This window comes from Numida meleagris, chromosome 1 (genome assembly GCF_002078875.1).
Source record: "Numida meleagris isolate 19003 breed g44 Domestic line chromosome 1, NumMel1.0, whole genome shotgun sequence".
Classification (NCBI taxonomy): domain Eukaryota; kingdom Metazoa; phylum Chordata; class Aves; order Galliformes; family Numididae; genus Numida; species Numida meleagris.
In genome coordinates, this window is record NC_034409.1 from 183,367,480 (window position 1) to 183,389,585 (window position 22,106).

Here is a 22,106-nt window from a genome sequence, read left to right on the forward strand (position 1 = left end):
AATCACAAAGGATTCTTCTCCCTGTGACCCAAGAAAAGCAGCTAGAAGCACAGACTCTCTTCTACCCGCAGTATATAGAGTTTTGGCAGTAAAACAAGACAGCAGACGATGTAGTGGGTGTGTTGAAAGAAGGAGCAGATGGTAGATTGCTAGCACAAGGATTTAGCAGTGCGTTTAGAAAACAGATTATTTTGGAAGACAAGAAATTATGAAGTATGATTCTCCCCCTACTCCCACTCCCCTCCCCAAACGCATCTCTACAAAATGTTAGTTTGGCCATGCGCGATGGGAATGACTCAGCTCAGATGTTCTGTAAGTCTTCTCCTGGAAATCAAATAGGTGGCAGCTGTAATGAAAAAAATGCCCTGCTGATCACCTGCAACCATTCCGGGTTGGATTTTAAAATTTATTTCACCTTGCACAGCAGACCCTCCCTATTGTTAACAGAGAAGATTACCAGTACAGGGACGTGGCCTACAAGATAAGTTGTTCCCAGGTGATGGATACTGAGCAACCAACTCAGGATCTGCTCTTGCTGTTCTCTGCTCCCCACCTACCACTGAAGGTGTTTCTCACTTAGTGAGCACTCAAGAGGCCTTTCCTTCATACCCCCCTCGCTGTAAAACTTCCTTTCTCCCATTCATCATATATTGCTTATGTTAAGAGATTTAGTTGTGGGATAGATTGTGATGGTCCTGCTGTGTCAAAAAATAACAGGAAGAATAAGACTTCATTAAGGGTTGAACATCTAGTCTGGCTTCTGGGGGAGGAAAGGAACATCGGCAATGGGAGCAACCCGTATTGGTAGACACTAGGGAGTCTTACACAAGGAGTCTGCTCTTTTTTTAACAGTGGTCTTATGATGGGGAGAGGACAGATGAAGGCCTTCGCACTGTGAATGGGTGAAACCCCTGACAATGTGAGAATAAAGAGTTTGGGGTTTCTACCACTGCTGAGTCTGGAAACTGTACTGAGGTGTCAGCCAGTGACCAGCTTGGGAAGTGACTGTGTTCATGTTTCTCTTCACTTGGCTATAGTGGCAAACAGGTTCAAGCAGGACATAAGAGGGTTGTACAACCATATCTGAAAAGCACTTCAGAGAGAGACAAAGAGCAGGAGCTGGACGAGATACACAAGCGCTTTTTTGGTATGGTGCTACACTCCTGCTACTCACTTCTCTGCTTGATAGCCGCATCTTGTCAGTGGCTGCCATCACTGGGGCAATAACATGAACACCAGTATTGGAGTCTGCTGTCCTCAGTCCCTGTGACATCTTGAAATTATGTAATGGCACACTGGAGACATAATACAGATCCTGGACAAGAGCATAATTGTGGCCCTTTTCAGATCATCTTCTCAGGACCTCAAATTGTTGAGACACAAGAGAGAGAGCATATCACTGGGTTTTTCAATACATGTCATAAATAAGAGGTATAAATAAAGTGCATTTCATTCGGAAAGGATCTATTTCTCCCAGCAACTGTGTAAAGAGCTCAGAGTGATCAGCTCAGGTATAAATTATTGTTATATTGTTATAAACTATTATTATTACTGTGTAGACATTGAAGTTGGGTGAGATAAATGACACCTGAGTACCCTGCTTAAATACAAGAAATGTTCTGTTGGCAGGGAAATGGGCCACCCACAATCCAAGATATAAATTTAGTTGGCTACCTAGGCATGAGAAGAATACTGAAAACAGCAACACACCATGACTTAAAGGCCATTAGGGGGAACAGGAGGCTGTAGTGATCACAGAGAGAAGATTCTTGTTAGGGATGAGAGAAAATGTCCACTTCAAGGGGCAGTGCCACTGGGTTTAGTATGCCATTCACCCAGGTGCACCATCAGGTTGGACATTAGGAAGAGCTTCTCTGAAAGAGTGGTCAGGCACTGGAATGGGCTGCCCAGGGAGGTGGTGAAGTCACTGACCCTGGAGGTGTTCAAGAAATGTTTAGATGTTGTACTGAGGGATGTGATTTCTGGGAAATATTGGTGATAGGCAGATGGTTGGACTGGATGATCTTGGAGGTCTTTTCCAACCTTGGTTGGAGGTCTTTTCCAACCTCTGATTCCATCAGATTATTGCTTCACATCACAACTGAATTTTCCAGTGCAGTGATGCTGGACATGTTCATTCCTGGCACTTGCAGCCTCCCTGGAGATGACAGAACTGAGGAGGCAGCTGAAAACTTTCTGGCCATTAAAGCAGCTATGTCTCGGCTATTACCAGCAGCTGAGTGTTCTGATCTCATTTTCTGGTCAGGAGTGGACAGGAAGCTAGATCTTACCTCATGCATCAACCACTACCTCACTATTTAGGAGCTGATGCTCATCCCTCTAGAAATCACCTGTTTTCTATTCATGCTATTCACAGCTCAGGCTTGTCCTTTTCCCTATCCGTAACGCTGAGCAGAGTTTTCTTCTGGTTTTAGGTAGACTGGTAGGTCTGGATGGTCTTGATCTCACAGAAAAGCCAGGAGCCTATAAGGAGAAAGGAATTGCTTTTTTATGGATAAGACTTATCTAGTAGCAGAACAAATTCATAAGGTAACACTGTCCTCATTTTGTTTGGAGGAGTGTGGATGCAAGGTGCTTACGAAATATGGCAGATTTTAAAAGAACCTCACCAAACAGCCTTTATTTTGCACCTTGTCCTCTGCGGTAGATGATGGCTGGTGAAGTATCAGGTCTAGGATTCAGAGACAGTCAGCACTGCTTTTGAGGAAGGTAGATTGATTGCTCTGAAGGAGTCAGTAAGGTGGTTTTTTGCTCAAAAAGTCACAATCCTGGTCATTCTAATCTACAGCATTTTATTTTGGGATAAAGTTGTGGAACAAAATGCCTTTGCTCTGCTTTACCTTCCTCAGCCTCACTATAGCACTGTCCAACATGCAGAGTTCACCTGAAAGCCTTCTTCCAGAGACTTGTAAAAGCCAGGGACATACTGCTATTGGGCTGATTGCTGCAAACTTTCCAAATGAGCTTTTTTCTTTTTTTCCTTTTCCCTGAAAATGCTGATTCGACACAAAGACAACATTGGGAACGGGATGATTTTGACAATACTCTGACAGAAACCAGGCAGGTTTCCAACACAGCCCCTACTTGCCAGGTGGGTCTCCAAACCCTTCTTGTTTCTTGTTGGCTCATGTGCACCACTCTGGCAGTCTGCCCTGCTGAATCCCAGGCACAAGGCTCATTGGTACAGCAAATTCCTGGAGCTTTCGGCATGGAGCTGAGTCAGGGGAGGGGCAGGTGGGGGCTGGGGAAAGGCTCTGCACTGGAGGGCAGTGGGCATGGAACAGGCTGCCCAGGGCAGTGGTCATGGCCTCAAGCTCCTGAAGTTAAAGGAGCATTTGGAAAACAGACTTGTAGTTGAACTCTTAGGTTGGCCTGCGTGGCATCAGCAGTTGGACTCGAATCTCAGGGGTCCTTTTCAACTCAGGATATTCTATGATTATCTTCTCAGCAGCTCTGTTCTTCATCCCTGGGAGATGTCCACAAATGGACCCTCTCCACACATCCTCCCAAGGGGCTCTGAGTGTTGGGGCACCACAAGGTGCTAATTCTGTGGCTGTGAGGAAAGACTACTCTACAAGGTGCAGTTCTCTTTTAACGGATCGACAATGGTCAAAGGGTCGGCTTCCTCTGGGCACAGATCAGCCTCACCCAGCCTCCGTGTGGGACTGGGGCACTGATGAGAAGAAGCCAAAGAGAACTCAAGCAGGTGAGACGAGGGTGATTACAGCAGCCTGGAGACATGGTGGAAGCTGCATCAGCAATACTGACTACAGGATTACACATTCCCATAGCTCAGGAAAGATCTGAAATTCAGAACTGATTTTAGACTCTGGTTTTACAGTGCCTGGGTCTGCCTAACAGGTTGTCAGAAGGAGCAGTCTGTCTTTCCCATGTTCTTCTCATCTGGCAATCAGGTGGTTGCAGTGCCCCAGTGCTTTCAGTGGGATGCTGCAGTCAGAGCCACACGAGAGCCGGCTCTGGCACACATCCTCACTGAGTACATGAAACCTGCTGGTCTTCAGGGGGAATTTAAGAAACCTCAACAACAGCAAAAGACTGCTGCTTTTTAAGCCTTTCTGTTTGTTTTTTTTTTTTTGCATTGAGGGAAGGGTAGATATTCACAATTTAGCAAGCTGAACAAGGCCAGAGAGCATCCCAGAGCCCTTCACCAGCACAGAGCTGGGCGGGCTGCTGCCTGAAAGCACTTGGTTCTCTCCATAAAGAAAGACTGGAAAGGCTTCATCATGAGGGAAGAATAATGCAAAAGCAGTGGTACAAGGAGACAGCTGAAAGGTGCAGAAAGGCTGCAATTAAATAGACAGCTCAATCAATAACCCTTTTAATGGGAGGGAAAGAACAATCTTTTCTTCTCTGTGGCTTACTCCCATCCCTGCTCTCTGTTTTTAATTCCTATAGACAGGCAAATTGGAGAAAGCTGGTAGGCACGAGGCAAGCTTTGGCTCAGAAGGCTGGCTCTGGAGTAGCATCCTGCTGGGCTGTGCTGGTCGTGGTGGGGTCCTCATTCCTCCTGCATGGGACCTGGCACTGTGGAACAGCCAGGTGGCATGGAGCAGGGAGAGAATCGTACAGTCATAGAATGGCTTAGGTTGGAGGGGACCTTAAAGATCACCCAGCTCCAATGCCCTGCCATGGGCTGGCTGCCCCCCATCAAGTCAGGTTGCCCAAGGCCCCATCCAACCTGGCCTTGAGCACCACCAGGGATGGGGCACCACAGCTCTCTGAGCAGCCTGTGCTGGGGCCTCACCACCCTCTGAATAAAGAATTTATTCTTAACATCTAACCTACATCTCCCCTCTTAGTTTAACGCCATTCCCCCTTATCCTATCACCGTAAGACCTTGTAAAAAGTCACTTCCCCTCCTGCTTATAAGCTCCCTACAAGCACTGGAAGGCCACAATGAGGTCTTCCTGCAGCCTTCTCTTCTCAAGGCTGAACAAGCCCAGCTCCCTCAGCCTTTCTTCATAGCAGAGGTACTCCAGCCCTCTGAGCATCTTTGTGGCCCTTGTCTGGACCTGGAGACAGATAGAGGAAGAAGCAGGACATTAAGTGTTGTCGTACTGGTATAACTTGGTAAAAACTCAAACTGACAAGCAACAAGTATAACACATGGTTTTGGTCAGAATCAAGCGAAAGAGAAGCCCTTCTAATCGATATCTCTGGTCAATAAGATCACTCTCCCTTTTCCCATAGTTAGCAATGCTGGAGCTTCACAAGATAGATCCAAAATCTCCTCGGCAAGCAGATGAAGTCTCTGGTAATTTGAGATTAGCTTCAACCCCATCATACTGCTTCAGAGCCCTGTTGCTGTCCCAGAGAGCAGACCTCAGCGCTGCCCCTCCGCTCCTTGTGAGGAGCTGCAGCTGCTATGAGGCCTCCCCTCAGCCTGCTCTGCTCTGGGCCGAGCACAACAGGGACCTCAGCCACTCCTCATATGCCCCGTCTTACAGACCCTTCCCCACTTTTGTAGCCCTCCTTGGGATGTTTTCTAGTAGCTTATGTCCTTGACTATGCTTGTCTCCACTGGAAAACTCCTAGGCACAGGGCAGCATGCCTGCACAGCCCCCACAGAAACGTGCAGTGCTCCAGACATGGTTTTTATTCGGAGTCATGAAAATAGTCCACCCAGGCAGACAGGCACAGCTTTGTATTGTTAAGAGCTGGTTCCACTGGGGAATTTTTGAATTCACATTGCCCAACTCCAGCTCTGCAGGGCTGGATGCCAAGGTATTTGGGCACAAAATGGCCAAGTGAGGTTTCATTCTTTTTTTTGTAAGCAGACAATATTTTTGTGCCCCGTCATGGCTGGACAATCAAAACAGCAATTAGGTTGCATCAGCAGATGTGCTTGCTTTTAGTGACTGTGGGTCTCAACAGCACACAAGCCATGTTCTGTTTGGGACAAAGATCTTTTCATTTCCAAATATAACTTGGACCTTTAAAGTGCTTAGTCAACCATCTGAAAAGCTCAGCAGGGGTGGCATTGGCTCTTAGCACTCTCAGCCCAGGAAACTGCAGATGTTTATCTTTAGCCCTCCTGTAAGGTGAGCAGAAAATGGAGACTCCGCATCTGCTCCATGAGGGCAGGCAGAGAACAGCCTGTGGGATCACTCGCAGCGCCGCAGATAAGAACAACAGGGCAGATTTTGTTTCCACCTCAGCACAAAGCCAGCTCAATTTCCCAGGTCTGCAATCTGGCCAGCCAAAATCCCAGCCCCACAGCGTTGTTCTCCCTTCTCTTTTGGAGTCTTGATGTAAACCAAGCACCTGTCCCGAGAGCCCCATAACACTCCTCCACAAGCGGTGACAGAGAGGAGCACCGCAGGACCTGCCATAAACCCTCTCAAGCCAAGGCAGAGACATGATGCCTTGTTCCACCCGGGGTGCCTGACACAGATAGGACAAATTGTCTGCCAAGGACTCCTGGCTCTGGAGAGGGCTGGAGAAATGGGCAGCTGGACTGTGGCACCTAGCTTTTAAATGACCAAAGCCAGGTAACGTGATTCTTACTTCTCTGCCATAGCATCTGTATGCATCCTCTCCTAAACATCAAGCACTCCCAAACGCAGCAAGCAGCAGCAGCAGAACTTGCTGGCACTTGTCACTTTGGAAAGTCAGGTTTCAGCTGTGCCTCAAGCTCCATAGGAATTTTTGCAGGTTGGAGCAAAACTAAGGGATTAGGTACAACAATATACAAGAATTTCACTCAAATTAGCTGAGATAGACATGGTAAGTGATGCTCTTCTGCCTAGGGCTCTGTCTCTTGTTGCGTCAGGTCAACATTGGTGCAGCCACGTGTCCATCCTGGCACTAAGGGAAGGCAGCAACAGGGGCACCTCAGGTTACAGCATGCCATCCCGGAAACACACAGCATGGAGACAAGCAGAGAAAGCTCTAGGCTTGAAAAGCACATAAAAGAATGAGTCTCCATGTGCATTTGTGGCCCTCTGGCATTAATAGGATGTGAACTGTTCAATAGGATCTTACGTGCTGCAAGATCACAAGCTGGTCACCTTCAGTTTGTCTCCCAAGTACAGTTTTTAATGATGTTTGAAACTAAAATAATACCCTTATTTTTCCACATTGCTCTTGCTTTTTTTATAATGAATCTGTTTTTTTTTCCCCTCTTTTGTCTGGTCTACTGGTATTTATTTGAAGCAAATTCTGGGCCTTACACTGACCCTGGCCCATCAGTCTCTGCAGCTGCAACAGCTGAACCGCCAGCTGCGTGGAGGCCATGGGGCGAGCTGGAGATGGGGTTCACAAGGGGTGGGGGGTGGGGTCTTTCCTGCATGAGGTTGCATGGGCCCCAAGCTATGGTTCATGGGGTGGCTGTGATGGAAGAGCCCTGTGCTGGGAACCAAATGTTCTCCACTGCTTTCTTGACAATGTGCCTCTTGAGAGCAGATTTCACCAGACATAATTTAAAAGATATCAAGCTCTTGCCTAATTTCATTCTTCTGTATAAGTAAATACTGCATGCCCTTGTACTCGGCGCTGGTGAGGCCCCACCTCAAGTGCTGTGCTCAGTTTTGGGCACCTCAGTACAGAAAGGACATTGAGGCGCTGGAGCAGGTCCAGAGAAGGGCAACAAGGCTTGTGAAGGACTTGGAGAATATGCCCTACGAGGAGAGACCTAAGGAACTGGGGCTGTTTAGTCTGGGGAAGAGAAGGCTGAGGGGAGACCTTATTGCTCTCTTCAAATACCTGAAAGGTGACTGCAGTGAGAGCGGGGTTGGTCTCTTCTCACTGGTGACAGGTGACAGGACAAGGGGAAATGGCCTCAAGTTGCGCCAGGGGAGGTTTAGGTTGGATATCAGGAAAAACTTCTTTACAGAAAGGGTTGTTAAGCACTGGAACAGGCTTCCCAGGGAGGTGGTTGAGCCACCATCCCTGAATGTGTTTAAAAGCCATTTGGATGTGGTGCTCAGGGACACGATTTAGCGGTGGGTTGTTAAGAGTTAGGGTAGAAGGATTAGGTTGCGGTTGAACTTGATGATCTTGAAGGTCTTTTCCAACCTGAGCAATTCTATGATTCTATGATTCTATGACAACAGGCTCTTCCAGGACCACAAAACCGAATAGGAACCAACACTCAGAGCTGGAAATAGGATACAGATTCGAGACCCTCTTCAGGACAGCCAGAGGCCTTCCTTTCAGTCCTCCTCCTCACCTCCCGCAGGCCTGGGCTGTGCACTGAGGGCTGGCTGATGGCCTTCCACTCATCGTACCGATGGAGTTCAGCTGGGCAGCCTCCCTTTGACACACAGAGGTTTGGGATGCATTGCTGCTCATTCTACAGCACTGTACTGTTTCTACTTAAAGTCAGACCAGTCATCTCCACTTCACCAAGCCACAAAACCTCCTCACTAAAGCAGGACCATCAAGGCTCAGGGCATTAAGTGGCTACCAAAATAGTCTCCACTGCAGTATGGCCCGTGCGTTCTAAAGTCTATATGATGAGATTCTCCTCAACGCGATGACTAGACAGTTGGACTCAATGATTTTAGTGGTCTTTTCCAACCTTTATGATTCCATGATTCCAGGACTCTAAATATCTGTTTCTTGAGCATTAGGGACTGATCCGCCCAGCACACTGGGGAGACTCAGCAATTTCTTCCGTGCCGGGCATCAGGACATAGCTGGAGCCATGGGACATCTCCATTCCATGCTGACTGCAGCACTAGGGAGGGCATGGCTGTGTGCACAGGGTAAGTCCACAGTACTAGCACAGATACTGATGCCTAAGCTAGTGAGGGAACCCAAAGATCAAGCCAAGTAAACTCTGAAATGCTGACATACCCTAAAGCTTATACTCATCCCATATAACCCAGGTACCTGGACTGTGATTGTTCATTCTCAGGATGGTCAGGGGATGATTATGGGAGTTCCTAGAGGTCCTTCAGCTGTCCCATGGGCAGATTCACCCTTTGGACAGGTCAATCCCTCCAGCTCACCCCAAAGGCAGCCAGGGCCACCTGTGCTCCCAGCACACCTCTGCTCTGTGCCTCACGGAGAGGGCCTAACGCTGCCAAAGAGATACTCATGGTACAACAAAAACATGCACCAAACTGCAGGGAAGAAAAGATTTATTCCCTGATTGCTCCCTAGTGCATGCTGAAGCCAGAATAACCAAGGAATTGAGCTCAAGGAATACTAACAGGACAAGGAAAGGAGATTGACTTGGAGTGCCCAACTGGAGGCCCCAGTGCAGTTGTGTTTTGAAACAGATGGCAAAAAGTGAGCATGGAAAAAGTCAATTTGGTTTTGAAAGAAAACCTGAGCTTTTTAAATTCAGTTGTGAAGTTGCTTTTCTTTTTTTCCTATCTCATTCTTCTGTGGTGAACACGTGGGCGGTAAGTACGGGAACCGTAGCTCCCTCTGAATACTTTGTGAGCCCATGTCCCTCACCATCCTCTGCACCTCTGGAGCTGCAGCAGAAGGGGCCCGGTGCCTACCAGAGGAGAGCGCAGCAAAGCAAAGCATTGCCTGTTGCTCATGTTTGATATAAGCAGCATCAGAACGTCCGACTCTTTTGCAGACTTTTCAAAGAAGCTCAAGGACCTGTTTCCCTTGCGACACCTCAGCCGAAATATAAATAAAAAATGGTTTCCTGTTACAGGGGCTGTTATAAAAGTACGAACAGTCAAAATCTCCGTAAATAACTCTTTTAAATTATGGTGATGCAGTGTCAACAGGACATCCTGTGCAATGCCCTTTGCTAAGGAGCATCTCTGCTGTGTGTGTCCTGCTGGCAGGGCAGCATTCACAGCACCACCGAACAGCACCATTGAACCCAGCGGTTTTTGGAGCACAGCACTGCAGGATGCTCGGCTCTGAGCTGTGCCAATGACACACACTTGGTTGCCTCCTGTTCCCATGTCTCTGATAAGCAGGTAAAGTCCTTCATCTCCCTGATTCATGAGCTGGCAAGATGAGTTTGTGTCCTACACCGAGACCTGACCAAAGCTGCACTTGCTGGGGGAAAAAAAAAAAGAAGAAAAAAGGAAGCTTGAAAAGGCAGTTACTGAAGTTCATGCTTTGGAATGGAAATAGCAAATACGCAAAGTGGAGCTATTTTGGCTACGCTAACCATTATTTTTAACAGTTGCCATCAGCAGCACAGGACCAATACGGATAGAGCACAAACGACGCATACATCACGGCGAGGCAAAGCGCCCCGGAGCGAAGCACGGGGCAGGTAAATCCCCGCGGCCCACGCGCGGCAGCGCGAAAACCGCAGCGCCCCGCCGGGCCTGCACGAGCAGCGCGCGCCCGCGCCCGCCCCGCGCAACCCCATTGGCCCCCGGCTGTGACGTCACCGTGTTGCTGGGTGGAAAAGCGCTGACACACCGGGCGGGCGCGCGAACGCGCCGGGTGCAGAATGAATAGGGCAGGGGGCGAAGGGCGCGGGGCCGGCACGTGCAGTGCCGAGGGAGCTGAGCTGCGCACAGGAGAGGGGGAGAAGCCGGAGGAAGGTCTCCACTCCTCGGCTGGGAGCCTCCCGTTGTGTCCACTGCACAACTGGGTATGATGCCAATGAGGGTTTATCCTGTGGCCTCACCAAGATGGGCAACAATAGGGCATGCCCAGTCCGGCCACGTCATGGGGTGAAGGAACAAGGCCCTCCATCCATCCCAGCCATTTGCACTCCCTGATTGCTAGCACGGGAATATATTCCAAATCCAGTTTCGGAAAGCGAGTCAGGTTGCTTGCTTTGTGCCCAGATCCATCCCACTCAGGAGCTCACAGGCTCACCAGCTCACCCAGTGCCGGGGCCTGTGCGGTGCGGCCACCCTGTACCGGCAGACGGTATCTCGGCATCTCGCTCTGCTGTTGTGCTGTGCACAGCCCATGACGTGTGATAATCAGCAAGCTGCCACTTGAACCATTACACAGAAGAGCAAGAACCAAAATAATGAACGCATTTTTGACCAGAGCAGAGGCAGCAGCCTTTGAATGGGAGCTGCCGGATTGACTCATGACTCAGCCGGCTGCACGCTGCAGCACATGCCGGGCTCAGGGCCACCACAGAGGCCGTGCTGGCATTGCTGAAAGCGGAGCAAAACATGGGCAGGGCAGCAGGGATGTTGCCTGCTCGTCCTCCCTGTGAGTGCTGGGACAGCGCTGGGAGACACTGAGCCGGCACGGCACAGGGTGCGCGGTGCAGGGCTGGCCAGCTTTGCCAGGCTTGTTGGAGTGGGAGGAAGGAGCCAGCCCAGGCGCCAAAACGTCTGCGAGGCCGCTTAGATCATGCTCACAATGTTTTTCTGCATAGGGATCCACGTAAATAGAAGCCATTCATCTGGGCTGAGAGGACTGGCAGCTTTCAGAGTCACCCTGTCCGCTGATACACAGCCACTGCAGGTTTTGCCCTCTCATTGATTTCTGCCCTCCTCCCCCAGCAGCACAGTTCCCAGGGCATCATCCTCATGAAACAGCCTTTTGTTCCTGGGTGTCCAAAGCGTCTCTCCAGCTCGCTGCTCCATTTCACTGACTGCCCTGGCTACTGGTGTCACCTTCCCAGCACCTCCTGGCTCAGGTGGCATTTCGATATCACTCTTTTTCCTCTGCAGTGCTCTCGCCAGCCAGAGGCCAAAACCCCTGCACTTGGCTGGCTCCAGCCACCATCAGCGGGCCTCCTGCTGCCCAGCCACTGACTGTAGGGTGACCAGAGCTGGCAACACACTGCCAAGCCATGGGTACATGGAAGCAGAGCTGAGCTTGGTTCAAAATGGCTCACTCATAGAATCATAGAATGGCTTGGGTTGAAAGGGACCCCAAGGATCACCAAGTTCCAACCCCCCTGCCACAGGCAGGGTTTCCAACCGCTAGATCAAGTACTAGATCAGGTTGCCCAGGGCCCCATCCAACGTGGCCATGGGCACCTCCAGGGACAGGGCATACAACACCTCTGTGGGCAACCTCACCACTCTCTCAGTGAACAACGTCCCCCTTACATCTAACACAAATCTTCCCTCTTTTAGCTTAAAACGGTTCCCCCTTGTCCTATCACTATTTACCTGTGTAAAAAGTTGATGTCCTTCCTGTTTATAATCTCCCTTTAAATATTGGAAGGCTGGAATGAGGTCTCCCCACAGCCTTCTCTTTTCCAGGCTGAACAAGCCCAGTTACTTCAGCCTGTCTTCATAGGAGAGGTGCTCTAGCCCTCTCATCATCTTCGTGGCCCTCCTCTGGACCCTCTGCAACAGCTCCACGTCTGTCCTGTATTGGGGGCACCAGACCTGGACTCAGTACTCCAGCTGGGGCCTCTCATTCAGATACGTTGCAGTGATCCCACTCACTGTGATGCGCAGCTTTGGTTGTGGTGTCATCTGACCTCACCTCTGCAAGGTCTCCTGGTTTTCTCCTTTTTTCCTTTTATACTCTAAGGGAAGGGCCTCTAGCCGCTCCAGACTGCAAGTCTTCACGCTCTTCATTGGCAAGAGACATTAACAGAAGTGCAAAGAATGATGTTAAATACAACTATTCATAGATTTTTCTTCTCCCATGTATAATTATGCAGTAGCTCATGCAAGTTTCTCAATGCTGCTCAGGATACTCTGCTACATGCACATCACATTTGGTTCTTATTACACCACGAACATCCACCTAGCTTCAGCCAGCAGCTGTGAAGAGCTTTTAGGAAACTGTTTATTTGCCAGAGCCTTCAGCAGTGCAAGGGGCCCGCAGCACATGCTCCTATCATCCTCCTGAAAGATGAAGAGCCAAGTGTGTTAGCACTTCTGCAACACTTTGAGTGGCAAAATTGCAAGCCTGCCACATGTGCTTAATACCTGCATGGAGTAAGCATGTTTGGACAAAAGCCATTCTATGAATCTGTTCTGTCACGGTGCAGCTGCAATGCATGCAGCCTCTTGCAGCACCATGGTTGTGCTCAGGTGCGAGCGTGAGCTTTGCACCCAGATGCCTGTCCGCAGGTGCAGTGCCCCTGGCAATTTCGCAGTGATCAGTGACAAGCTCCAGCTGTCCTGTGCCGTGCATCAGTCCAAGCTCCTGCAAATGCAGGCATCAAGCTCCAGCAGAGGCCGTGCCCGTCCCTCAGTTACCCACAGCAAACAGCGTTCTCCTCTTTTGATAGCTTTCAGGGATGGATGTAACGCAGGTGCCGAGGGGAAAACCCCATACAGCTTTTTCCCTGAGCTAATGAGACTGGTCGCTAATGAGACGGCCGACATCCCAGCAGGACTTTTACCTCTCCTAAGAGATCCTGCATTGGCTAATCACCCCAGTGTGAACCGCAGGAAAGTGATGACAGCAGAAGAAAATGAGATCACCTCAGAACTATCACACTGCCTTTCTGGTGAGCAGAACATAATTTATCTTCATCAGTCACTCAGATAACTCCAGATATGCCATGCTGAGCTCTTCCCATTGGTGCTATTATCAGGCACTCAGTAGGCACATCAGCTTTGTTCTCAATTTGGGCATTTTCAGGCTTTACTTTCTCTGCAGCTTATCAAGTAGTAGGCACTGTTCTTGATAACTCCCAAGATAACTCCTCTTTCTGGACTTTTGTTTTCACCACTCAGCACCTTTCAAGAACAGACCTCACTTGCTCCAGGAAGCACTGGTCCAGAAAGCCCTGAAAGGGAATAGCAGGAGGCAGGTGGGGGTTAATTCCCCAGTGCTCACCTTGTCCATTACAGCTTCATAAAGCTGAAGGACCTCCAGAGCAATTCCAGGAGCGGGAAAGGAGAACCCACTCTGACAGAATCACAAATCCGAGCTGTGGGTTTATTTCTGAACCACGTCATCTCTCCATTGTCCCGGTGGGCAGAAGGAAAGCTGACTGCAGAAGGGACGTGCTCAGAATTCATTTTACCAGATTCCAACTGTGGCACATTTTCTGACTAAAGAAGTGCAGCCTGCATTTGATCACAAGGAGACATGAGTGCCATTACAACCTCTGCTTTTATGAAGCTGCCTTCGTCCTTTGGCAGGTTTTGGGCAGCTCCTTGTCCCGCACCTTCAGCTGGCCCATCACCTGCATGGCAGCACAGCACATTGCTTTACTTCAAGGGAAGTTAAATCTTCTGCCTGAGAACTCTGGGGGAAAATTTGCTTTGCATGAGCTGGCTGAGAAGAAGCAAATTCCCTGTCCAGCAACAGGAACGTGCCTATGAATAGCCCCTGTGTAAACAGGGTTGCACATTGCAGAACGGCATTAGGCATGCTTTCCACCAGCCATCTCTTCCTGCAATTCAATAGACATTGATATTTATATCCAGCCTTTGAGGTTTAGCATGCTTCAGCACAAATACACATTTATTAATACCGCAATACTTTGGTTCTTATTGACTCCCATTGAGTCTTATTTCACTCACAGGTACACTCTTTCCTGGACCATCATGCTTGAAATAAGCTAAGCCAAGAGCAGATGATCTTTCAGCAGAACAAGTAATATGCTGAAGGCTACATTCAGCAATATTTTCCTTATTTCACTTGATCAAAGTGCTGTTTAAGCAGAGGGCCCAGCAGCAGGGTGGTGTTACTGATATATGACAGCAGTGATCGTAGCAGCATGACTCTGAGTGCCCACTGACAAAGCAAGAGAGATCAGGAATCTGGCCCAGCATCCTCAAAATAAGAATACTGGGGATGGAGCTATGCCAGGGAAGAATTTGGCCTATTCTGTTTCTGAAATAAAAGAGCCAAATAATACAAAGATGTAAGTGGATCTGTAGTCTGTTTATAAGAAAATCTGTGATTTATAGAGCCCAGCTAGAGGAAGGTTAAGTTTCAAGAGCTATACAGCATAACTAAAATAAGGTATTTCTCCCTGTAAAAAGACACATTAATAGAAATGAGGACGAGTAAAATTCTTAAGACATGACCTTGCTGTGGAAATACAGTCCTGTTGTATTTTCTATCTCAGATCACACTCCTGTGCTGTACGAAGGCATCGCTCTGCTTATAAAAAAGTTGTTTCCCTGAAGCTTCTGCCCAGCATCTTCCTGAATCTCTGTCAATATAAATGCTTCTGCAGCAAGAGTAAGTAGCCAGATCTGCGTGCCCGAGGTTCAGTCAGATGTGATGTTGTTACTCCTTTAACTGCCCCAAAAGGAGCCAGGTCCCACCATCTCCTGATGCGGGGCTCCAGTGCTGGAGCTGGGGCTGCTGGGGCTTTCCAAGCAGAGCAAGGTGCATTGCTTGCACCCTGCCTTTCCCCTCCTGCAGCAGCATAAATAGAGCTTGTGCCTTCTGCAAAGCTGGGCTGAAATAGGTCAGAGTTTTCATTTCCATCAGGCAGTCAGGCAGTTCCCCAGAGGAGTGTTTCTTTACCCAGAGGAGTGTTTCTTTAAGGCTGAATTACAGAATTTGAGATTTCTCCTGTCCAGGAATGTTCCTGGCATTTTGCTGGTGTTCGATGAAAGCAGCAGCATGCCATGCAGACAAGCCTTCAGCGCTGAGCATGTTTTGCTGGGAGGATCCCATGTGCTGACTGCCTCTGCTCACACATCTAATTGCTTCTTGTGGGTACCTTCTGAGAAAAGCCTGCTTGCACTGACAACCTGTTTTTTCAGGGTGTAACCATCAGAAAAATAATGTAGCGGGATAAAAAACATTTTAAAGTCAAAATAAGCCAAGTTTAAAACAGATGCAAATCTTTCATCACTTCAGCTCTTCTTCGTCCAGAAACAGAGAATAAAACTGTTATAATTCAACCTCATCTTCCATTGTACTTAGGTTTATATCTTGGGGGGCTTAAATGGGAAATGGACCTAAATCATGTGCCGCATCCCAAAGGCCACTGAGTTTTATATTTGTTGTGAAAATAATGAGAGCCATAACATTGCCAGTGAGTAACAGAAGCTAATTTCACTGATCAGCTCCATCTTTAATGCGGCATCATGCTGTACCACGTGTTTCATTTGCAAAATATGAACAGACAAGTTCTGCTGCTTGAGAGTTCTTTTTGTTTTTTTCCAGCAAGACAAAGACATTTGCACAACAAATGCTGGCCAGGCACAGAACTGAGCCAAACCTCCCTCTTGCTTGCCCTCTTTTTGGCCCTTTGGCTTTTGAACTCTTGGCTCCACAGTAGCCTGGCTGCCACAAGAGGGTTCGAGGCAAAATTAGGAGTTCTTTATGAGAGATACCTGAGAGCTGAAGCCAACAGCCAGCAACATCTTCAGGGAAGTGACAAAATCCTGGTGAGTCAACAGCTGTTGTGCAGACCCCAAATCCTGGGTTCGCCAGCATTTGTTTGCGGGATTCACATCTACAAGAATACATTACAAGGGATCATTTATAATTCTCCTGAATCAGGGAGGAAGACCACTAACAAGGCTACCTTTGTCCCGCTTCTTGGATTTTCTTTCAATTAATGTATTTCCCTGGTGTATCGCTCCCCAGAATTGTATGGCCCAAAATACTTCCAAAGTGAATTTGAATATTTCCAAAGTCAACTTGAAGCGTAACCTATTTTTTCTAGATGATCCCTATTTACAGTCTCAGCATTGGCCTGTGTGGTCTCGGAAGGCTGAGCTGAAGTAAACAACATGCCGAAATGTCTTTAGCAAATTATCTTGCAAACCAAAGAAAAACATAGAGAAGGGATTTCTTGGTTGGGTAGTGATTTAATTTTTTAGAATTACGTATTTGTCAAAGAAACTAGATATTAAAAAGGCCTATTAGGCTGGCAGGCTCAGCTCTCCCAGCCAGGTTGTAATTCTTTCACATGATAAACATAATTTTGAGTGCTTTATCTAGTCAGGGTTCAAATGCTGCTAATGAAAAGGTGTGTGCCCCCACCCTCGAGGAAGAATTCCACAAACTCTGACATCTTGCTTTCTCATGTAATTATCTGAACACTCATTTTCCAAATTCGTGTGTGTAATTCTAAGGATGGGAAGTCATTTTGTAGTGTCAGGGCACAAACTTTATCTGTTGCCCTTCCTTCCGCTAAGAACGCAATAAAAGTCCTATGCAAACAGTGCTAAAATGGTGCACCAATCCTGGTGATAATGAATGCAGGACTGTCACTCATTTGACATGCTGGTAACGTGCTGGCTTTTTTGACCTTTGAGAAACCATATCAATTTTCCTACCTATCCGTGTTTCATATGGCTCTACTGAATGATTCATAGACTCATGAAATGTAAGGCATGTAGCATGTCAATCACCCATCTGACACTTGCACTGTGTTTTATAGTGGCAGTCAGATGGGGAGAGTGGGTAAGTCTCCAGTTAGGTGCTCACATATCCCCTTTTTTTGCTTCTGAATTTTTTTTTTTATGGACAAAATTTGAGGGTCTTTTAATTTCTGATGAAATCTCTAGTCTTGTAGAAATGCAGCCCAAGTTATTGCATGGCAGCTGCCTCCTCCTTTCCTCTCTCTCCAAGGTCCCGGAGGTCTATGAATTGCAAACACATCCACTGCGTAGCTAGTTCAGTTTTACAACACTGATCTTCTCAATCCGACCTTTTCAGGAAGCATCAAGCTTTTGCATTTATGTATGGACAGTGAAAGAACTGCGCCCTTCTACAGCAGGTTCACATCACAGGGAAGAACGGATATGGACCTACTGAGCGCTCTTTTCCAGGACACAGCATCTTCTGACTTACCACGCATGGACAGATTTGTTTTCAGCTGATGGCTGTTGGGTGCAGTGCTTTCTGGAAGGCAGTGGAGATGCACAGTACCGCTCCCAACTTGCTCATTAGGAAAGTCCAGGCAGAAATATCACAGCCACAAAGTGAGTCCAAAAGCTGGTATCCCACCATGGTGTAGGTGCTCATTACCAGGGATGAATACAGCTTGGTGTTTTGATGGGCTACATCTCTTAGCTGATTGATTGGTTTGAACCAACTCAAAGGCTGAATAAAGCATTAGGTGAACTCTGGCTGTCACATCTCATCCAGTTACTCCTACGGTGAGCGTAGCAATCTGTGCCTGGCTGTAACGTGTCTCTGAAGAATGCACGTGAATACTTGAGAAGGCAGAGAAAACCCTACTTTCTTTTGTTCCTTGTTCCTCCCTTGTTAATTTGTATTACTGTTTGGTTTTAAAACTTTGCAGAAGTTGCAATCATTGATGATAAAATTCTGCTTAAACCAGTAACCACTTAAGCAAATCTGTCTCAGCAGGTCAGTGATCTGTCTGGAAGGATGTGATGGTCTCAAACCAGTATGATGCACGCCATTGAGAAAAAAATCCTCCCTCTTTCCCATACATGCCAATAACTGGCAGCCTCTTTAGGTGACCTCAGCAGAGAAGACTGGTTGTGTTTATAGAATTCACCACCTTCTTAACATTTCTGGGCAGGTCAAGGTGCCAGGCTGCTGGTAACTAAATTACCTCATTATTTCAGGATTCTGTTTTCCTTTACCATTCAGTAACTGGACAAAACCTGAAGGAAACGCACAGCAATGGATGACAACTAAGGTACAGTTGGATCATAGAAGCTGACAGGTAATTGAGAAGGGAGCACCAGACTCTTTTTGTAATTTTGAGAAATAAATTTACAAAGAGAACTTTCAGGAATGTGGCTGCGTTCACCAAGAAGACAGCTGGTGCAAAGACTTTTATTCTGCAGAAGTTAAATGTTTGTTTAACTTGAAATGGAACAAGCCCAGGGTTAAATTCAGTCACACAATGCACGTGTCTTTGCAGGCATCAGGGCCTTGCAGATGGCATAAGTTGAGCACATATACAGCATTTTACATGATCAGTGCCACAGGGATCCCAACAATTCATTTCAAAGTGCTGCATCTAGACAGAGACCTCAGGTATCTTGAATTTTTTTGAAATTGTCTCTAGTCAATAAATTATTTAATACTGATACTGGATATGCACTGCGTCTGGCCCAGTTAGATACTTTTCTCACTTCCATTAGGTATCAAAAACTGATTATAAAAAGCAAAGAGAAGAAAAAAAATGAACTTCAGAAAAGATACGCAAGAGAATTTTTTGTGGGGGTGCAGGAAAAGTATTTTAGTCGACTTCTACTTGCTGTGTTGTTTCCAGAAACAATGAAACACAAAGCGTATGTTTCTCTTGAGAGTTCTCAAACACTAAAGTACTGAAAGGCAAGTCTGGGATCCACAAAGGTACTTAAGTGCTTATGGTTTAAGGGAGAGTTAGTCCATGGAGTACTTCAGGCATCTGGGCAAGTATGTCCCGCCTCCTCTCACAAGAAGTTTGTGGCAGAACAGAGACTAGATATCAAATTTCTCCAATTGTAAGTTGCCTTACACGTCAGCCTTACTTTCACACTCACTTGGCAAATGGAAAATGTTCCCATTTGTAATGGGCTTTGCTGAAGGCCTGAAGCAGTCACTCCGAGTGGGAATAATTGTAGTGGAGAGGAACAGGACACAACCATGTTTCTGAGGATGTCCAGTCATAGGTACTTGTCACTGTCAGAATAAAATAAATGAATGCTGTAAAAGAACTCTGAGTATTTGCCAATACTCCAATGTTAACTGTTAACTCAGTCAAAACCATTATCTTACTCGTGTTTCAAACCTGCCTACTACTGTCCTTACCAACAGGTTTGAGTTCTGAACCAGGCCCTTCAACAGCATACGACTCCAATGGATCTTACTTGTGTTAAAGAGTCAACTCTGCTGCTCGTGGCTATAATAACCCTGCTCCTCTACTGCTTGTTTTAAAGCTTCTCATTTCAGATAATGTCATAGAGCTCAGCAATAAATAAAAAGCCGTTTACATCACTCATGTTGTTTACTTACATTTTAGCATTACATTCAGATTAGTTGATGGAAACCAACCTGTCTGGCTTCCCACTGTTTCTTCAGTGCTAATAGCACCATACTGCAGCATGTGGGATGCAAACATGGCACAGCAAACATCTACACTCCAGCAAGCAGTGCTTTCTCACACTAAGATGCCATTTCTACTGTACTGCTTGGGGAATAAAAACCTCTTATATTTGTTTCTCTGTGAGCGCTGTGTACTGTTGCCTGTTGCTGTGTGTGGGTGCTTTCTGCATTGAAATGACCGGTGAGTGGCCATCCTCACTGCTGATGACAGCTGTATCTCAGGAAAAGATTCCATCAGAAGCTGCTGGAAGGGGCAAGGTGGCAGAGGCTGTGGTTTCACTTTTGGTGGAGAAGTTTGCTGAGAGACTTTTCAGTAGTTCTTGAAGACGGCCAGAGCTGGGTTCAATTAATCTCCCTAAGAGACGTAAATTACTAACTTCATTGTGCCCTTTTTAGCCCGGCCAGTTGCCTGAATTACACAATGCTTCGTTTTGCGAAAATAGGAGGTATTCTAATGGATGAAAGCATATAAAGCAGATCACAGCACTCAAGCGGGCAATTTGCAATTACTTTGAGAGGAGAAATTTTGAAAACGCTGTGCGCAACATCCTAAGTCTTCTTAGAGATTTGGAGAGCCGTAATATTCAGTTTCCATGACTAAAACAAATCCTTCTTACCGTAATCTTTCCACATCAGAATTACATAACGCACGGTGTTTCACGCACAAACATCTTTTGACGTCTGTGGCACTGCTCCCATTAAACCCTGCACATACATCGTTACAACTCGAAGAGCACGCAAACAAGGAAAACTTCAGCCATGCTCTGATGCACAGAGGAGGTTCGTGCCCCGGCTGCCCTGCGCTGCAGATTACAGCCCTGCCTCTCTCCTAATTACACCCTCCATCTCCGCGCATTAGCATGGAGCCGAGGAAACCTGACTCATCACTTCTCCCAACGCGGCGACCCGCGCCGAAGCCCGCGCCGAAGCCCGCTGAGGGAGGCCCGGGGAGGGGCAGGCTGGGCCCTCGCCTCAGGCCTCCTCACCGCCATCCAGTTCCTGGCCCTTGCTCCCTGAGCCTGTCAGTCCTCCCACCGTGGGTCGCGGAGCGGGGCCGGGGCCGAGGCCGGTCCCGCAGCCGGGTCGGTACCAGAGCGCGGCCGGGGAAACGCAACCCCGACACGCCCCTCACTTGGCCGCCACCACCGCTCCCTCACAGCCCCGGGGGCGGGGCTTCCCGCGCGTCATTTGCATAGGCACCCGATTGGCCAGCAGAGGACACGCGCCGACGCGCTGACCCCGCCTCTCTGCCCAACGCTGCCCAGAGACGCGGCCGGCCCCGCCCCTCCACCGCGCTGTCCCCGCCCCTTTCCCCGCCCCTTTTCTCAGCTTGCCCGGAGATGGGAGCCGGCGAAAGCTCTTCCTATTGGTCATCGGCGTGTGGCTTCCGGGATTGGCTGGTCGGCGCAGCGGTGGGCGGGGCGAGCGGCGCGGATTGGCGGAGCGCGCAGGGGTGTGTGCTCGGGGGGCAGCGGCCCGGAGCGGGGAGCTGGGGCCGCGGCTGGAGGATGGGGGCTGCCGGTGGCGCGGGCTGCTGAGCGGCGCGGAGCTCAGCACAGCCGAGCCTCATTCCCCGCCGCACCCCGGCCCCGGCATCATGAATAGGCTCAGCGCCGGCTCCATCGGCGCCGGCGGCGGCAGCGCTGCATCCGCCGCCGGCCAGTACCGGGTGTGCGGCAATTGCCGGAAGGTGCCGAGACAGGTAGCGGGGGGCACGGCGGTGGGTGCGGAAGGGCTGCGGGGGGTGCTTGGGGCTAGAGGTTCGAGGGGTGGGAGCGGGGCCGGGAGGTGCGGAGAACCGTGGGTGGGGGGGGCGAAATGGGCGCAGGGTGAGGGCTCGGGGCTGGGAGCTGGGGGGTGAAGGCAGCGGGGTGGGAGTGTCGGGGACTGGGGGTGCCGCCCCGGGGTCCCTGTGGGGCTGGGGGCTGCTGTGAACCTGGGACGTTCATCCCCAGCGCCTTTCGGGGGCGGGGAGCTTCAGAAATCAAAGCTTTGAAAAAATACACGAAATCACCCCAAAAAGGGCTTCGGCAGCACCGCTCCGTGCACTGAGCGCAGCCCCGTTCCGAGGACCCCTGCCCCGCAGCGCTCGGCCCCCCCCGCCCCCCCCGATGTGCCGCACCGCTCCGCGGCCCCGTCGAGGTGCGCTCCGGTTGCGCTGCGCCAATGAATTAAAAGCGCTGAGCTGTGCAAACGCGGCCGCCCCGAGCCCGGGAGCGACTCCGATTCAATCCGCTCCGGGTTCGTTCTCCGAAACG

General features: G+C 48.8%; 1 protein-coding gene and 1 long non-coding RNA gene across 2 annotated transcripts in view; one reads left to right on the plus strand and one right to left on the minus strand.

Moving 5' to 3' along the window:
• LOC110390297 lies at positions 12,126-21,023 on the minus strand. Its single transcript, XR_002433674.1, has 3 exons — positions 19,287-21,023; positions 16,164-16,285; positions 12,126-15,575 (listed from the first exon to the last, which is right to left on the minus strand). It is a non-coding gene; the product is annotated as an uncharacterized LOC110390297 (long non-coding RNA).
• The window catches only part of SESN3 (sestrin 3), a 44,161-nt gene continuing 43,358 nt past the window's right edge, over positions 21,304-22,106 (plus strand). The window contains exon 1 of the mRNA XM_021381558.1: positions 21,304-21,550. Within this exon, the coding sequence (XP_021237233.1) occupies positions 21,446-21,550 (105 nt within the window). The 5' untranslated portion in view covers positions 21,304-21,445. The remainder of the gene's footprint in view (positions 21,551-22,106) is intronic.